General features: G+C 41.4%; 1 protein-coding gene across 1 annotated transcript in view; it reads left to right on the forward strand.

The window, feature by feature from the left end:
• Positions 1-19,923, forward strand: part of SGK1 (serum/glucocorticoid regulated kinase 1) — a 78,713-nt gene that overhangs the window by 22,988 nt on the left and 35,802 nt on the right. The window contains exon 2 of the mRNA XM_086631232.1: positions 3,129-3,344. Within this exon, the coding sequence (XP_086487358.1) occupies positions 3,129-3,344 (216 nt within the window). The remainder of the gene's footprint in view (positions 1-3,128; positions 3,345-19,923) is intronic.

A 19,923-nucleotide genomic window follows, 5' to 3' on the forward strand; every position in this document is an offset into this window, starting at 1 on the left:
AGCTGGATGCTCCTGAGATTTTCCCACTCTAGTTTCTCCAAAACCATGTTTCATGAAACAGAACAAGAATATGACCAGACCAGTGTTCACAGTCATACTTCTTTTCATCTCTTAGTAAAGGCTGTAATGTACAAATAATAGAGGCCTATGAGGTGAAAAAATCAGTCTAATCCAACATTTTTAAGCAGCAAAAAGTCAGTCAGAGAGAAAGGTGTGTGCCTGAGGTGGAACTGGGAGTCAACCTGGGATAAACAATAGTAAGAAAAATTGTTGAGGATTCAGCCTGAACACAGGGACTGCTTGCTGACGCTAGAGCCAGAAGATGTCACCTACACTCGGGTGTGTGCAGCTTCATAAAATGCACACCCTGTTACCTTCTCTCATCATTGCCATTCACACTAGTTAAAGCACCGGTGGGTAATTTTTAATTTATGATCATTATGCTGCTGAATGTATATTTTATTGCCATTAAAAGGTACAGCTACAAGATCATTTGATACAGACAGACTCTGCTGTATCAGGAGTACCCAGGTCACATTTCGAATGCTTCTTAACACACAGGCTGGCTAGAGATCTGTAAATGGAAACACAAGACAGTGAAACAGCAGGTGAAGCTACAATAGAAATTATTGATTAACTGTGTCACTGCAAACACTCTGAATTTGAAATCACAAAACCAAACATCATTGGGTCTTAATGAAACCTCAAACCCAGATTTGCATTTGAATTCCTGCCTGAGTTGATGTTGTATGCAATCAAGTAGTCTCCAGAGAAATACTGGGCCATGCCCCTTGAATTTTCAAGAAAAGCTGAACCTGCAGCTCATTGCAGCCCAGTCCCCTCTCCGCTGTCGATTTGGTTCTTTGTTAATGCACGCTTCTGCACATTGTGTGCACCCATAACGACATGATCGAAGATGCAGGATGTCAAGGAAGAAAGGCAGAACCAGGTCAGAGAACACTTTAACTGATCACCGGGCTTAACTTAAAAAGGACAAAACGAACAGTCATTTACTCCTCTCAGAATCACATTAAATACACTGTATGCTTCTTGTAATAAAACTACACTGGAAAATCAAGCATGGTTTCTTGACCAGAAATATAATTATTCTTTTCAACATACCAAGTTTTGGATTTAGATCAAGACATACAACCATGAATTTACTTGGGGAGAGTAATATATTTAATGATGTGCTTAACAATCATAGAATCAATTATGCTTGGCAAAAATAAATGTTCTCAAAAGCTGCCAGAGTCAAAAGATCAGTTTCAAAATATGTTTATTGAAATGAAAAATGAAAAAAATAACCCCTTCCCTTTCAACTTCAACCCACCAACTTGAACCTAAAAAAAAGTCTGGACTAGGAAAACAGTGAGCCAATAATCTCTCTGCACTAGTAGGGAATTTAGGAATTATAAAAGCAGAGAAGTCCAATAAAAAACCATACATTGGTTTTAACATCCTGAAAAAATGACTCCACAGAACTTTCAGAACTTGAGTTTCAATTCTGCAAAATTTGTTACAAAAGCATGCAGACATGGCACCTGCCAGTTATGACATACAAGAGCAAACGGAGAGCTGACAGCTGACATTGTGGGGATGCTCCAGAGCATGGAAATAGAAGCTAATATCATCCACACGAGCTGATGTTGTTAAAAAATGGAAACGGGGAATGCAGTGGGAAGTGGCTTATTTGCCCACAGAAGTGCATCTATTTGCTTGGTTTCCATAGAGAGGAAGGAGAAATTATCCTAACCCTGAGATTTCCGGCAGATCAGCACAGCAGGGCAATCGCGGGTGTATCGCTCACGGAGGAGTCACCAGCAGAAGGCTGGTTAGATACGTTTCATTCTGTTTGTTTGTCATACGTGATCCTGGTAACCAGTTGCTGCAATGTCGACCTTCCACTGTTAATCAAACACTCGGCATCATGCTCATGACTAATGTAACGTAAAATGTTTATTTTCCTGATGTAAAGCATCCTCTAATGGCAAATATCATCTTCTAATGAATCACAACAATGCTGAGGCCAAGTGGTTTTTTCTGGCTTCCCCCTGCGGAAGCGGAGGGAGCGGAGCACTGTGCACCCCAAAGCGAGTCCCTGCAGCCCCGCAGGGCAAAGAGGTTGCCTCGTGTCAAGAGGAGGCTGGTTGAGCTGTCAGCTCGGGCTGTCTCAGTCTTCCCCCTCTGGGCTGGTAAAGTGTATCCTGATACATCCCTGGCTATCCTTCGCATTCAAATTGAGCGAGTTTTGATCAGATCGAGTGCAAACATAGCTGGTCTCTTTGCTTTCATTATGCAAAATGACTTGGAAAAAGAACTGAGAAAGGTCTCTGACTCCTCTCTTACCTTGTTAGAAAATCCAATACTTTTGATTCACATGGCAGAAAACAGACAATCACAGAAATGAAAGGAAGAGCAAACGAAGCACACAAGGCTGACATCACGCCCTGCAAGCACAGCATATTACGCTGGTAAATAGTGTTCTTCCTGCCATAGTGCACCAGGTCCTAGCTGGGGAGCTGTAGAGACACAGAGAAGGCAGGGAAAGGTAGATTAGAGGAGCTGGGATCAAAATTTGAGGCAGGTCAACACGAGCAACTGACTCCTGAATGTAGTGACAGAAGGCACAGAAAAGGCCGAGATAGTATATGAAGTCAGAGATGGCACAAAAGATATTGCTGTTGAAAAAGGACTGCAGAAAGCTTATAGTATTACAGCGGTGTACCTGCAAAAACAGTCTGCTTTCTCTCCACAGGGGGAATTGAGCTGTCTACGCTGGCAGTGCTTGCTTTGGGTAGCTGTCCTTCTCTTCTTAGCAGTCTACCGCACGTTTTAATATCTTTATAAAGCCTGAAAACTTGGTATTGTAGATAAACTTCTGGCAGACTTGCACAAAGCAGCAAACGATTCTCGGCATAAAAAGCCTGACTACGGTGTGTGTTCATTCGCACACACACCCTGACATGGCCTAGTACTTTCTCCTATAGAAAACTGATCCTGACTCTATATGGTACCTGGTTATTTTCCCCCATCTGTGCCTTTATCCACATCAGAAACTCCGCTGCACCATCCCAGCTGCTGCCATAAAGCAAAGAGAATCCATAACCCCTCTTCTGTGTTGGCAGGTACGAAGGTGGATTAAGAGCCCGATGGTGAGCATTGAAAAGCACCCACATACCAGCCTCAAATACCCGGGGTCCACTGTGATGCATTTACCTCCAGGGGATTCGGAGCGCGAGGCTCCGCTGTGCCAGACCTGCATGAGCGACCACCCTTTCCAGCGAGGGATCACTCCTCAGGAGGCCGAGTCCTGCTCCTGGGAGAGCCACAGAAGCAGCAAGGTAAGCTGCTCCTTCCTCCCCCCAGACTTTGTTTACGTGTTTCACACTGATAACAGGTCTGTACTTACGAGATTGTGCTTCCTTCGGAGAGAGGGGATTCTCCGAAATCCGAAACTCTGCTGACCAAGGCTGTTGTGCACATCTGGGCTCTGCTCTCTACCTTGAACTTTGGTACTCGGGAACAGCATGAGAAACAAAGGGTTCTTCTCTAAAGTGCTGTGATGTAATCTCACAGTATTTGAACAGATTAGTAGTAACACTAAGTAGTATTTCTCTGGTTTACAGAAACTGAGGTGCAGAGAGGTGACATTATCCTTCCAAGACAATGGAAAGGACCAGGACTTGTTAATTTTCTCCCTTCTGTCCCACAATTAGAGACCACCCTTCTCCCCTCTTGTCCCCCGGCCATTTCTAGCTTTCTCTTTAGAAATAAGAATTCGGGAGTTCTCCCGAGCCGGAGGTGAACAATTCAGTGGGTCTTTTAATGAGAAGAGAAACCCTGGTTTGCCTCGAGTCATGCTGGTATATTATAGACGACAACGTGATTCTGCGTGTAGTGCTTGGTGGTTGCACATAGATGTGAAGGTGGTAAAACTCTAAGGGCTGAGATGAAATGATCAAGAAGGGGCTTTTCTGAGGCAGAATTTGGACCTTCCATTCATCATTCAGCTCCACCTAATCCCTGTGGAGAAAAGCCAAATGCAGAACAGAAAGTTTTGCTCAGAGCCCGTCATCCCTGACAGAACCATCCCTGCCTGGAAACGGCACACAGAGAAGGAGAGAGTTGTAGAAACATAAAAGCAAACAAATAAGAATCTTTCCAAGTACAAAGCAAAGCAAATGTGACAAGGCATTTATCAGAGCCTTAGCACACAGCTCACAGCAGAAACAGTTTTTCATGCTACATCTGCTGCATTTTTAAACAGGGAAATTCAAACAGCAGGTAAAAATGGAAGTCCTGTGTGCTTCAGAAACCCAGCAAAGGCATTTTGGTGAAACATATGCGCAAGCGGAGGAGCTAATTACTCCTCCATTTTACTTCATTAAGAAGATTAACTTTGCTCAGGCTGAAGCATTAAAAAATGAAAGCACCGAAGACGAAGGATTCTGCAAATCCTTTGCCTTGCCGTAAATCACATGTTCTCCTACGCAGCTGTAGGGCCTCACAGCTGATTTCCATTAGGTTTTACATGCATATGGGATACATTTGGCTGAACGCAGATTCCCCCAGACCTCGCTCGCCGTCTCCTTACTGCAGGCAGCGGAGAGGCTGCTTACTCAGCAGCTGGAGTCTGCAGCAAGAGGAATACTTTGCACGCTGCTTTAAAAATAATGTCGTCTGGTGAAAGACTCCTTGGATAAAGCTATCCTGCATAAGGAGTCTTTTAAGTAAGTTAAAGCACAGAGTCTTTGATGTGATTGAATGTAAGGTCACTGCCTCTTTCTCTACAGTATAAAACCAGGCAGGAAGCTTTTAATAATAAAGGCTGAAGGAGCTCCGTGTCTGACCTTTTCCAGGTTTAAAGAGAGTTGCTGGGTGAGATTCTGTTCAGGGGTTACAAACGGCACGAGCTGCATACATGTGAAATAACTCCCTTCGCTTTAAAGCAATGAAGTTGAACAGAGACAGTCTGTATTTCAAGGAGAAGAGAACGTGGTCTCTGTTAAATCAGCAGGGAGCTCAGGGTGCACCAGTTGTCTCTCCTGGCTAATTCTTGTCTCTTTTTCCCTGTTACTCTTCCTTCTCTGCTTTTCAATACTGCAACCAGGTGCTGGCACAGTGATCATAGTTCCTTTGTGCTATGCCCAACACCAACACATACAACGTCCTGTCCTTTTGCTCAAGGGCAAATTAATGCAAAAAGAAATCAGCTGTGAAATATTATTAAAGGCTTATTCTAGGCAACAAGCTTTTTCTGACACGTTTCAGGCTATTCTGATCAGTTGAAAAAGGCCTTATAAAAACAACCTGATTAAATCACATCACCCAAGGGAACAAGTGTCTGTATTCCTATTCTTATTTCCAACACAAAACCAGGGCAAAAATCATTACTGCTTGTTTACTGGGTTGGTAATTATGTAGTGAAGTCTTTAAAAATTGACTTAACATAAATAAGATTATATTGAAACTGAAAGTATTTTAAATAATGAGAATTTTTTTCTTATGATATACTTCCATTTCCATCTCCTCAGGCTTTTCTATTAAGGCATGTGTCAGTTGGAGTTTATAAATGGTTAGTGAGGTAACCCCGACTAAGTCTTCTCTATTATTTGTATGATAGTGTATTTTCTCTGTATTTTTATGACATTTTCCAACATTGTATACAGTGGACCAGATAATTTTCAAGCATCGCCAGAAAACTACACTAATTTTTACATGACTGACTTGCATAGGTATATTATTGTTTTTTGTAACCAATGTGGGTTATTTATATGGAAGCTTATATCTGCTCTACGAGGGTAACAGCTGAAGCCCTAAGGGCTTTGGACCGTTGCCAGGGTAATGATTTACAATAACCATTCCTCGCTTTTCCATGTCTATCTACATACTTCAGGTTGTGTAAAACTCACTGGCTTGATGAGGAAGGTAAATTTCCTTTCAAAATAAATTGTTGCACTGTACGACGAATACCATGAGTATATGTCGTTATATACATTTGAGTATATAAACTGGTTTGGAAAGAGCAGGCAAACCACTTTTTAGACCTGCTTAGCAGTCTACTAAATAGGAAGAGGGGAACATGGTGAAAATTGGGTGTGACTTAAATTTCTTAGGTGAGGGTTTACCAAGCGGGGTTATTTGAGGTAAATCATACTCACGTACACATGCAAAAAAATCCTTCGTGCTCTGCATGATCTGTATATGCTACTTACACTGTATTGTTATGCCCTTGCTTCAGACCTTTCTCTAAATAAGCAAAAGATAACAGACCTTGTTAGTGAGCTCAAAATATCTTCTTTTTTTTTCTCAAACAGAGCCAACAGCTAGGTTCAAGGCTTGTTCTGTTCTTTACTCTTTGTCTAAAAAAGCTCCTGCTGCCCTATCTATCAGCTGGCATTTGTCCTGAAGCACCATGGACACGTCTCTATCTCATAGACCAAAGCCCTGAATGTTTAGAGCTGTCTTTTCTTTCCAAAGCTAAACAAAATCCCTGTGCTGCCCCTAGCTAAGGGATGAGAGGAGAGAAAGAGCAAACTAATGTGTTTACCTCATCTGAGCAACGTGACTTTAAATTGCCAGGAGCATCTCTGTGTGTCCAGTGCAGCCACCGCTGCATGACTAGAAGATCAGGGACGCTGAGCCCCATCAGCCCCAGGAGGGATCTGTGCCCACATCAGGTGCGATATGATGGGTCTGGCAAAGGGTTTTGGTCTCTTCGCCCTCTCTTGCCACTTCTGTGGGGCTGGCAGTGGAAAAGAAATGGAGGCTGCTGAGGGAGTTGCCCCATCTTCCTCCACTCGCCATAGTGTCTTTTGTGAAGGAGCATCAGGAGAGTCTTACTTAGGGCTGCAGGGAATTCAATGCTGCCATCTTTTTGGACAAGTACTTTGCAGCTTATTAGAAGTTAATTTCTCTTAAAGACACTTCTGGATCATACTATTAGACCAATAGCAGGACTTTATTTTACTATTCAAAACCATTCAAAGCTCCTGTGTATAGAAGAGCTCTTGATTTCGGTCAGATTTCAGCACTTTACTGTATTTCAAGTCTTGCTTCAGAGATGTGGAATGCTGAAAAAAACGTACACAAGGCAAAGTTTGGGCAAATATTTGACATAATTCTACTTACAACTCTCTCCCATAAATAACATACAGCCTCTAGAAACCTGCATTTGAAATGGGCTAAGAATATGTTTCAGGTGAAATGCATTGTGTAACGTGGCATCATAAAAATAAATGCCTTTTAGTGGACTGGGAAAATGTGGAGATGAGAAAAAGAAATATCTGATTAGCTTTCTGTTTGGTGACAGATCTGATTGGGCTTTTTAGGGAAAGATGGTTTTCTCACACATTTTGGATAAAAAGCTTTCCTGCTTTTAACGATCTGCATTGGCAATGAGGCCCCCTGTGATTTACACTCTGATAAGTGCTAGTTAAAACACCAACATATGCACATACACAATAGAGGAACTGGAAATCCTGAAAGCCCAGTATGGGACAATTAATCCTGGAACCAATATATGTGAAAAGTGCTGCAATAAACCATAATTTGGAAAAGAAAAGTAGATGGAAAAAAGGAAGTTTGGGTAACAGAAATGTTGAGTGAAATCAAATCTGGAGAAGACTGCGAGAGGCTCTAATAAACCTAGGCAAATTAACAACCTGATGGCAGATTACACTTGATAGAGACAGAAACACGGTAATGCACTTTGATGGAATAATTAGAACTACTCAGTACACAATGTAGGGTCTTAAATTAACTGTTATTATTCTAGAAGTCAGTCCTGAGTGCCATGGAGAGTACCTTATTGAAGACCTCATCTCGGGGTAGCTCAGAAGGTCAGTCCCACACTCAGCAAAGCTGATGTTCTACTCATTCATTGAGGAATACAGCACTCCATTCATTGAATTTTCTTCTGCCCCATACAGAAACACATGAGGATGTGAAATAAATATACCTAGTGTGAGTGAGGACAGACCAGCAATACCAGGGAAACAAATGCCTGGGAAAGGCCTTGCAGGACAAACTATATCATTCTTTTCCTTCATCTATATAATGAGATCCACTTTGAAGCAGCTGGTAGAGGTCCTGGTAAGTAGCATCCTTTGGGAAGAGATTGCCAAGGAGCAAAGGACTGACAAAGAGATCAGTGGTCCCATGAGCCTACAGCTCAGGCTGACATTTGGTGTGGGAAACCTTGTCGCCTTGAGCGTGCTGGAATCTCCCCATGCAGTGATTCAGGAAACATTTAGAAAGATCATCTCAATGAGATTGGTTTCCCTTTTGTCCCTTCTTGCCATCAGGAAAAGCTGCTAGAAGGAAAATGACCATATTCTTTAACTCATCCCAGAAAAATTATGGCTCTTTATTTGCCTGCTCCATTGCAACAATGAAATAGCAGGAATAGATCTGGAAAGCAAAAAAGAAAAACAATTGAAAGGTTTCCATTTAAGCTAATATATAGCACAAATACAATGAGAAAATCTTGTATATGGTATAAAAGACTGAACACTATAAGCAGACTTTAAGCGTTAAGAGTTATAGGGATCTGGAGCTGTCTGTCAAAACAGGAGAATCAAACTCATTTACAGGTGGAATTTAATATATTCATGTGTAGGATGTTCTTGCCTTTGCACTTGGTTACTCCAGATTTCAGAGTATATTTTACTACGCCCCCTAAGACTGAACGATGGGGGCTTATCCCACTGAGTTTGGGAACTGTACCTTGTACTCACAAGAGAGACGTACAGAGAGATAATCTGTTGGACAACCCTGTTTTCAATGCTCCATGTTGTATTGACAAGGATACTTCCAACACAATCCAGGGGAAAAAGATATTAAAACCAATAAAGGAAATATTTGTATACCACAAGTAATTTAACTTGAGAATCCACAGCTGCTGGAACTCCATGGCTTCTGTTTGACTGTTTTTCACATATAAGTAAACCCAGTCATCATATTCTGCACCAGAAACGTATTATAGCACTGTCTGAAAACGAAAGAGAGTTTTGGAGAAGTAAATGTCTCAATATGAGCGATTAGAACAGTAAAAAAGGTATTTTGTACTTCTCTCCCTTCAGCAACTTCTGCCTGCAGAAAGTCTATATTTTCTGGATCATCACAAGACAAAGTTGTAGCTTAATCCTGCAAGTTGACAGTCTCAAATGGAAAACTCATTTTCACCAGCATAGCTTACAGCTATTTCCTAAATAGTTGTTTCTAGCTGACTGTACTAAAGCTCTTTTAGCTATTGATATAAATGTGTCACTAATGGGTTTTTGATGGAATTTGGAACTGAGTACGTTTGAATACATATCTCCGCCCATAAGCACAGGCTTATTGATCTGCCAATAGGTGTCTGTACTGTAGGAATCTGATTGTGTGACTCAAATGTGATTTTGTTGTAGATCCTAGAGCTTTAGTAAGATGAAAAGCAATCTTAGATTTCTCTGTTGCCCAGATTTCTCAGCAGCTGTGAGAATCAGCTGTGAACGCAACACGTGAGTGAGGTGGGAACGGGCTTTGTTTCAGGGATTAAATCTAAATGCAGTACGTACTTTCATGGTTTTGTAATGGATTGATATAGGGTTATTATGGATAATATTTATTTAGACGAGTCAAGAATGTTTAACAAAAAAGCGTTTTCAAATGGAAATAGCAAAGCACAGTTTGCAAATGCACAGGCTAAAATTATGTGTAATTTCAGTGAATGGCAAAGCCTGAATAGCAGACAATTGCCTGTGGGGGTTTTTACGGTCCCAATTGACAAAGCGAATGTCTGTATAGCACAGAGCATATAAATCAGTTCCATGACTCAAAGAAATTATGTGACACATCAATCATCTGCTTTACAAATATGCAGTGAGGCACTCAGTCATTTGTACATCCATCACAGGTCTGTTCAAGTGCCATACATTTAGTAAATTAATTGGACAAGTCAATATCAAAACCTAAAAACATGCTCTTCTCCTTTCTGAATGCTGGTTCAACACTACCAAAAATAATTAAAATATCTCTTCTTTAAAGATGTTGATTGTCAAGGGTTTTCCCTGAGGACATCTGCAGCTGGAAAATGATTTATCGTACTTTCCACGGGGTTTCCATAATACTTGGGTTGGAAATTATATAACTTTCTTTTTTATTATTTTTTTTTTCTAATATAGTGTTTATCTAGCACCTTTTTGATTCAGATATCTGAAAGACTTTGCTGATGGTCATAGAGACCAGAGAAAAGTATTCATTTCTACATTGGTGGTAGTAACCAGCAAATAGCCAGCACAGTGGGTGTGAGGAATTTGGGTGAGACACATTAGACCAAATCTCTTTTAGTTTTCTCCTGTCATGCAGGACAGACAAGGCTCATTTCTGATTAGCAAGTGGTCAACCACATAAGGCCAAGAGATTTGCTTACAAGAATGGAATAATAGTCTCTGTTTCTCCAGAATCCTGCTTCTGGCAGTATTTAGTACCTGATGTCAAAGAAGAGAGTGAACAAAACCAGTCAAAAAACACTTTGTTTGAAAAGAACCTATATTTTACAGCTTCTTAACGATGTGTTAGATCCATTTGGTCTTCAAAGGTTATATTTAGCAGGGACAGCTGGAGTTGTTCTCTTCTATTGGAGTTTGATTTTAATCTGTTTACTGCCCATCTTGTCATCATTGCTTCAGCTCATTTTGAAAATAATTCAGTGCTTCATAGAAGATAAATAAAGGAGTTTGTTGCATTGTGTGACAAGGTCATAAAAACCATCTGACAGGCAATTAATACTCCTCTCTCAAAGAGTAACAGCACTGAAGATAAATCAACTCTCTCATATGCTCATGTGTAAGACCGTATACAGACAGCTAAAGACTGGGTCTGTCAAATAGCTGAGTATGACTTAAAACCAAATTCAAGCCCATCCACCAAGGGAGCAATAAGCCGTGTTATAACATGCTCAGGGAGTTCAGGGCTGCAGAAGGACAGGGGGGATGAAGAGGGCAGGAGTGGTTGCAAGGGCCACCTCTGCCACCTGGCCAGGGCCAGGGCCATGTCACCAGCAGGACTGTGTGGAGCAGATGGGTGAGCTGAAACCTCGTGGACTTTCCCACTCCTACAGACTTCCTTCCCTGGCCAGTTTGTGTCCCCTCCTCCCCACCAAGGGTCATTTCACAGCCTGCCTCGGCTGTGCTTTTGAGGATCAGCAAGATCTCATATGTTATTTCTCTCTAAAGAAACTCATCTCTGACCCGAAAACATGTTCCATCAAGAAAAGCTTGTTTCTTCCTCTGGCTACTCTCTATGCACAGCATTCTCTACCCCAAGAAGCCACAGGTATCACAAGACATCCCAAGTGTCTTGGTCAGTATGAGTAACACAGTGAGCAATTTTTTTCTCATCTTAGCATTGTAGCTGTTGCTTTCCTTTGCAGTTTATAAATAAGTATCACTACTCTTCTGTCTAGAACTTCCAGATAACCTTTAGTGTAGAATTTTGTTCATTGCACAAAGAGGTTACAATTTGCTAAGACCTCCATAGTAAAGTCATGCATTCTGTAAATCCTATTATGTTAGTTAATACAGTGCATGCTGCTAATTTAAGGTAATTTAATGTAATTCCCAGATCCAAGGACTCCTCAGTGTCTCCTATCTTAATACAGTGTAGTTGTTCCGTATCCAATTATATCCTTTCCATTTTGTGAAATCTTTTTCCCCCTCTGAATAGACAGCACAGGATGTTCTAAAAGAGTTTCTGTAATGCACTCTCTGGATTTGAAAGATGCATGGTAAGTCAGCTTTTTCAACCATTTGCATTAATGGAAAGATAATTATTTCCAAAGCAACAGTGCAGCTGCACAAAGAGCTTGTATGGCCTATATTATATCACATTATGTTGACATCACAATTAAAATGAAAAAAAAAAAAACCTGCTCAGACTAGCAACAGTTGCACTGTTTCAAAATTATTTCGGAGCCTTACTGGCAAAGAAGGCACTGGTTTTAACATGCCTTGCTAGTTTGATCTAAGTTGGAGAATTAATTTTGGAGGAAAAAAGTATCCCATTTTCCTGTTAGAGAGCTCTGTAGAGGGGGGGTCATCCCATCCAACGTCTATAAAAAGCACTGGAAGAAGAGGGAGTCAGGCCCATGGGACTTCTATAGTTTAGAAATGACCAGTTCAAGGAACTGAAAATGAATCCAAACCCTTCTAGTTAAGAAATCCTTAGCAGTGAGCTGTCATGTGAAACCATGTTGGATTTTGCTTTCCTGTGCAACTAAGAATTTTCTTCTCTTTGCACACAAATGGATTTACAGATAGAATATAAACAAACAAACGAACAAAACCCCAAAAATCCCCACAAATGTGTTAATTCCAATAAACATTTTACCAGTGGTGTGACAGTACTTCATGATGACACGTGCCTTCTAGAGCAGAATCTGTTGCCTACAGTTAAATACTGATCTGCTACATTGCAGAGTCAGATAATTGCTTCTGAATAGTGCTGAGCAAGCGAGTAAAAAACACAAAAAGAGGCTAGATGTATTTCCCTAAACCATGAGGAAGGATTAGCTTGCAAGAATGGTCTTCAAGAGAATGCAGAAGACCATTTCAACTCTGGCAGTTGAAAGATAAGAGGAAGAGCTGCAAAGAGTGGGTACTTCCCACGTAGCATTGCTGAAAGTGTGAAGTGGAAGTCTGAGGAAAGCAGAGACTGCAACTTAAGATACCTTTTCAAATCTGATAGGTGGGGAAAACAAACACCTCCCCACTCCCAAAGCACCTTCTAACTACTACTCAGTGGTTAGCTTGTTTAGTTGAAAGTGGAGGATACTGTGAATGCCTCCTTTTGTAGCTGCATCACTCTGGAAGAGCGCACACGAAACCTGGTAGCCTGCTCGAACTCTGGGTAGCCTGCCTGAACACCCTTCCAGCTTAGATGATTCCTGGGCTCTATTCACTGCTGCAAGTATTATTTGTGGGATAAGGAGTTGCAGGATGAAGCACTGTTGTAGCTGAGGAGGAAACTCACAGCTCCTGTCTGCTTCCCAAAGGTCTGATTCTTGCGAGTAGCCAAGTTTTAGCATCAGGCGTGCAACTCTATTTCAGGCAACCTCATGGAAAGCTGGAGAAATAGATTTGATTTCTCTAAGTTGGAAAGACATTAAACCAAGATCTGTCACAACTGGAGCATTTGTTATCAGGCCTGAGCTATTAGATAAAACCAGGGATTGATGTCCTTGATACGCTTTTCAAAAACCACTCTTAAAAGGAAGGAGTTAGATACCTAATGCTAACAGATTTCCCTCTCTATTGTCTGCATACTGGCTGTTGTTACTCTTACTATGAAGTATCTAGCACTGCTAAAGGAGTACTCACAGAAGTACCTATACACCTAGAGTTACAGGTTGTACCCTAGAAAACAGACGTCTAAAAGCTAGCATTAGTAAGATGATGATGTTTTGTTTCTTAAGGGTTTCTGTTTTTTCTTAATCTAGCCCACAGGAACTGAGGCTCTTTGAGAGATAAAGATATTTTGGCTTAAAAAGCAGCTCTTTCATCAAAACAATTCCCCAAGCCCCGAGATACATCTACTGAAAGAAAAATATAGCTGCACACAAAGGCAAATGCATACAGAAATACAACACAATCCTTTTTCCTACATAATAAATGACAGCTACTGAGGGAAGGGCTACAGATGAAAAGAACAAACTTGCTTTCTTTTCAAAGCACCAAAGGGAAATGCATGAAACAATGAAACTGTTGAGTAAGACTCTGTCAAGATAAATATCATATATCTGAAAAGAAAAGTATCTTTAAAATCCGATTACTATAACTGGAAGAATTTCAGAAATCTGTGTACCTTACTTCAATCAGCAGCTGTTTTTGTTAGAATTAAAAGTCTGGAGTTTTTCTGTTTAGCTTTGCGTTCATATTGTCATACATCACTGAAATGCTACAAGGTTTTCAGTTCCAGCCGCCTCTGAAGGTGGCTTTCTTTTTTAAACTGTGTGTGTCAGTAAACTATGCTTATTATTTTCCTAATGTGTCACAGCAACATTTTATGTAAATATTTGGGTTGACTGTCTACACTGATACTGACTAAGTTGTCAGAAGTGACCAGCAATTTCAGGCAATTCGGCTCTTGGACACACATGCACTGAGCTATTCTTTAAAAACATTGCAGAAGGTGAGAAACATCCCTCATGTGCCAGGGGTCTGTGTAGGATTTCAAGCCAGGATCTCAGGAACTGGGGCACTTGGAGCTGGTGGTGCCTCTAGGAACTCTTGCTCATTATATCTCATAATACCCACTTCTTAAAAGGTGGAATTCAAGCTATTCAGCAGTGACTTTCAAGGGTGACAAAATTTAAAAGGAAATACTCTCTCTGTACCATCCCCTCTCTAGGAGTGTACAAGGCAATACTATGAAAAGGGAGCACCTGTTCCACAGTGACATTGTTTAGTTGTAACTAGTTTTCACTGTCTTCCTTTGGTTCATATTCCCCTTCAATAATATAGCAGCTCCACTGGGGGGGATTTTCAAATTCTTCGACTTTGATCAATGCAATTTTGTCCTGAAGAAGAAAAACTTCTGCCAGTACTTGTGTCAATCAGTGTGATCTGCAGAGCAGAAGTCGCATGCATGCTGCACATGCAAGCAGACCAGAGTTTTGTGAGCACATCAGCTCCCGAAAGCCACGTGAAATGGGGCTGACACAACAGTGCAGCAAGTAAAGTTCTTATCACAGGTTATCCGGCTGTTGACTCATTGCACATTCAGGACACCATTTCACGTATGAACTGCGGAGTAACTTTCCACACTGATAAGCAATGCTTTCCACAGTCTACAGTTTTGGGAGGACTCTTTGAAAGCAAACAATTGGGCATAAATCCCTGGAAGACACGGATACATCATCCAAGATTGTCATGCTCAGGTAGTTCCTTCTTCACAATGAGCCTCTTATAGGATCCTGCGTTACAGGCACAGCTGAAAAACCCAACTGCAAAGTGGCCATTTCCTGAGCTAGTTACAGCCCACTCCCGCGGTTTCAGTCCAGGGCTTTGCCTCTGCATTTGAAGGGGCGTTTCACACCCAATTCAGGAGATACTCTGCCACAGATCTGGCTCCTCCTTGTCCTCACAGGCTTGCGGTGGCGGCAGTTATTAGCCATCTTTGGCTCCTTTGTCCTCTTACAGCTACGGGATTGCTACGGTAGGCTGTGAATCCGTGTTTTTACCACATTAGCAAATGCTGAAGACCGTGCTGAACCTACCACTTGCGCCAGCCTATAGCTGGAGGAGCACAGGAAAAGGGCAATTTGGACGCTCTCCAAGTCTCTTGCTGCAAAACTCAGATTGTATCAGTGCCATGCATCCTATTAGCAGCCGGATTCTTCCTCATATTTCATTCCAGCAATGCCGAGAAGAGTGGGAATAAGACCTATAGGAATATTTGTAGATACATAAGTCTATACCAGTTTCCTTAAACAGCTGTCAGCAGATCTTTAAATGTCGTCCCTTTCTAAGTTTTGCAAAGAACTTTAGGGGAAAACAATGTGCCAGTGCCTTCATAGAACATTTGTCTTTTTTTTTTTTTTTCCGTGAAACTGTTGTGTGTACTCAGTTTTGAATCTTCTGTGCCTTGGCAGCAGCCTTGTAGTGAGGCTGATGGTAACAGACTTGCTCAATTCTGTCATAACCTCAAAATCTGTTTGGCTCCAGCTTGGTTGTTGCCAAATTTAGATGGATTAGGATCATATTCTATCATTTCACTAAGAATGCTGTTTCAGTTACTTTGGGAGAGGAAACATAGACTCTTCTTGGACTAAAGCCACAATTCATAAATCAATTAATCCTACTGACGGCCTCAGTGATAATGATGGAAGACTAGTTATCCTACATCTGCTTTAAAGTTTTGTGGACAGCTGGAAAGAAGACCACCTGCATACTGTACGTATCTTTCGAAGCAATGGAAAAACTGAATCTGTAACTCTCTAAGCACAACTGGAACTTTCATCAGAGAGATACATAGCTATGAAAGTGCACAGAACCAACCAGCGTTCCCATATCTGGTTAAGTATCTCTGAATGCAGGCAAATACGTGTACTGGGAAAAAAGGAGCAATTGCCTTCCAGAGTTGCAATGATTGTTTACACTTATTAGTGTGTTAAATATTTTCCAGTTTAACAAGTCCCCTTTTTTTTGGTGCTATGACTAGAGATAAAGTGAGTTGGAAGAGAAAGTATAAACATATCCAAAAGACTTGTTTTGGTGCTTTTATGATTTGCAATAAACAGTGAAATGTCCCTTGTTCTTCCCTTACTTCTCAAAACTCATGGCTAGGGACAGTCCACAGCAGCAGAGGCTAAGGACCAACATTTATGCTCAGAAAACATGCAGGTAGTTGCATATTAAACAGCACTGAACCTTTATGTTGAACCTCTGGCCACCACATGTGCCAGCCGTTTTGTGCAAGATCAACTCTTGTTAATAATCACACTATCAAATATCAAACTGTGAAATGATTCTGTGATTCTGTGATAAATGTTCAGAAATAAGACCCTTTGCAAATGCAAAGCCAGACTGCAAGGACCACACAGGCCCTATTCATTCCTCCCTTAAAGCACATCTTGTGGGTAGAAACTGGAGCAAAAAAATTGGATTTAAATCTGACTTAAACAAGGTTCCAGCCAAACTGGATATTGCTGTATGGCTCACCAGTGTAAGCAACACCAATCTAGATAAGAACGATGTTTGTACAGAACTTTATAGCTTAAGTTCCTCAATTTATTTCTTGGGTAGAATGAAGTTTTAGAGTTTATCTACAGAAGAAATATCCCCAAGTCATGTCATAACGTCGACATATATGTTTATACTAACATATGTATGTATGTGCTGTGTTGGAACCAGGGTGGCTGACTGCAAGAGCAGAGAGGGACAGGATGCTGGGTACCTACGCTGCCTGGCCAGCCAAATTCAGCAAAGTGTTGGAAGATGATCCCAGTAATACTAATACTGAGTGAGCCCATACTCAAGTCACTTAAAGGATGTAACGAGTGCTTTTGTGGCCACATACTCACACCATGAGAGATTTCCTTTTACAGTGTCGAGAGCACACCACCCCATTATGCTCCCCGGTGCTGGGAGCTTCCTCAAGACCAAGCTGTTGTTCCTCAGGTGGGGAATATCTCCTTGACTGGCTCTGATGTAGTGGACATACGTTGCATACAGAGTTCACCTGACCTACATGGGTGACCCAGCCACTTTTGGCTCCTGTCATCAGAGCCAGAAGAAACCCACTGATAAGAGCTAATCACACCCCTGATGTAGCCATAGCCTGTTTGTTCAAATTACTTCAGTTTCTGTTCCTGTTTCTAAATGGCAAACAACAGTCACTGCCCTAATTGTCAGGCCCATATCACTCCACCTTCACCACCTCTTCCAAAACGTGGGTGTAGAATAACATGGGCTCGTAATAGTTGCGTACAATTCCATTCCGAGTTTTGCACACACACCAGACAGCGATGGCGTTATGTAGAGATCCATTTATATCCCCCATACAGCTCAACTGTAGTGGCAGAAATAAAGCTCTACTTCATTTCTTCCTCTGAACACACATGCAACTGACATTGCCACCTTAAGCGAACCTAAGTAAAAAAGGACACATTTTGCTAATTTGCTTTCTTTCCCTGCAGATGTTTTTAACAGAGGTCAGGCAGCCAAAATGTCAATTGATTTTTCACATTCTCTGTGAATGAAACTACTGCTTGTGCCAGCTAGAATGTGCCCTCTCAGTTTTCTTTTCCCCAAGAGATGAACCCTGAAGATGGAGTGAGATTTTCCATTGTCTTAAACAGAGAATAGGATCTGTTCCTCACTATGTCATTGAGCTGTCAGAAATAAATGGAAATATGATTTAAAGTATAGCACAGGTAGGCAATGGTTCTCCAAAAACTCTTTGCTTCTAACCAGTCTCATTTCCTTTTTATTTTCAGGTCAAATGATTCCTTAGCAGGGAAAATGAAAGGGAGAACAATCAAGTAGTAAGAGAAAATGGGTCAAAACCAAATACAGCATGTTAATTCATGCACAATAGATAATCTTTTCTTATAAAAATATGCTTGACCTTGCTGTCATGGCACTGAACTGCAGAATTATGAAAATATCAACACTTCAAAGTTAGTAGGACATTGAAACTGTCCACATAGCAAAGGGCATTTGGCTTCCTCAGGATACGTACATCTCAGGCAATGTAAATGGAAGTCTCCATGCAGCAGGGCAGTTGGCAGGTGCACGGTGCAGTTGCTATTGGTGGGTCAAGATACTTGTCTGCTCTTCCGTCGTCCTCACCTTCTGTTCTTCAGTCAATATGCTCCTCTTCCTGTATAAACACTTTTGTGTTTCAGAGAAGATCAAAGGATGTGCCAGCCAGCGTCCTTGTACATAGGGATCGAGATGTCTGTAGAGGGCTCCTAGCTGCACAAGGGTTTAAGCTATGGTGGCATTTGGGGCCAGAACCAGAAACCTGGCCACTAACAGTCCAAGGAAGATGTATAGAACTCAAAGCACCCCTCAAATACCTTGCTTCTGTTTCTCTCAACAGTTGTAAATCACAGCTGGCTCAGTGTGGGCCCTGCACACAATAGGAGCTGTTATCTTTCACCTCCTCTCATGAAACTGCAAAGACCTAGAGCTGTGCTACAATTGAAGTAATGATTCAGAAACAAATTTAGCCCTGATCCTGAGTAATTCAGCCCTGTTTCTGAGCAAACCCCATATACATGGTGTTTCTAGGCTTCTTAGTCCTGTTGGAGGAGTTCGAGATCCACTGTCTCTCTTAACTGAGTCCAATCTCTTTGTATCTGAATACATGGCAGAACCACAAGCCTTGAAAAAAGGATCCCCAAGTGCTTGATGAGCATCAAGAAAATATGCAGAAAGAAGGCCTTCTCCATTGGTATAAAACCCACTATATGTGTAAACCAGTTGTCATACTTATGTAACAATGTACTAGAGGATATCACTTCATCATGAAAATTAACTGGAGGATTGGGAACTAGAGTCTATTTCAGATTCTTTGAACTGACATTTAAGTTTAAACAAGTCTTCAAACTCTTTGTTATTCTGATTTTCCATCTATAAAATGTAGATAATAGTTATCCAATTAATCCTTAGGCTCAGTACTTAAGATGCCACATACTATCAATTGTCTGTGGCTTGTTGGAGGCATCCATGACTGCACGGTTGATCACTGCTTTTATTTCTTCCCACATATAGAAAAATAGAGAACAATACAATATTGCAACTAGTTTTCTATACTACTGCTTAGGACAGAGTGAGGGTATAGTCCAAAGGGTCAGCAAACTGCCTACACAGTAAGTGCACTTAGTATCTGAAGCAAAATCCAGCAGCATCTTCTCCCTGGCAATATGTGCTATGTGACTGAACAGCCAGAGAACAACTGTCACCGTAGGTACGTGTTTGTTGCTGAGACATCTCACTTGCTCATCCGTGCAAAAATGCTCCTTGCTCAGGCCAGAAGCAGTTCAAAGCAAGCTGGGAGCACGCAAGGGTCACCGATGATTTCTGAGGCTTTAACACCCAGGGCAGAGAACTAGCTCAGGCGAAGTGAGAACTGACCCCAACCTTTGCCCAAATCTTAAACCAACCCTGAAGTAAATTCAGTTAACGTTCATCTCCCTGCACTCATTGTTTGTGGATGAGAGCAGGATAATGTACAACTGACTGACTCTGCTCTGGTTAGAGCCAGCGAGGACCAGAAAGTTCAGTCTTGTGACACTTTCAGGCTGATCCCTGGAAAAAAGGGAAGTATATTGTGAGCCTTGGAAGATATCCACAGCTCCAGGGAATGCTGTGAACATGTGGAAGCTCTGTCCTCTCTAATCAACGTACCTTATTCATTGCGAGTGTTGTG

Source organism: Tauraco erythrolophus, chromosome 2, assembly GCF_009769465.1.
Source record: "Tauraco erythrolophus isolate bTauEry1 chromosome 2, bTauEry1.pri, whole genome shotgun sequence".
NCBI lineage: Eukaryota > Metazoa > Chordata > Aves > Musophagiformes > Musophagidae > Tauraco > Tauraco erythrolophus.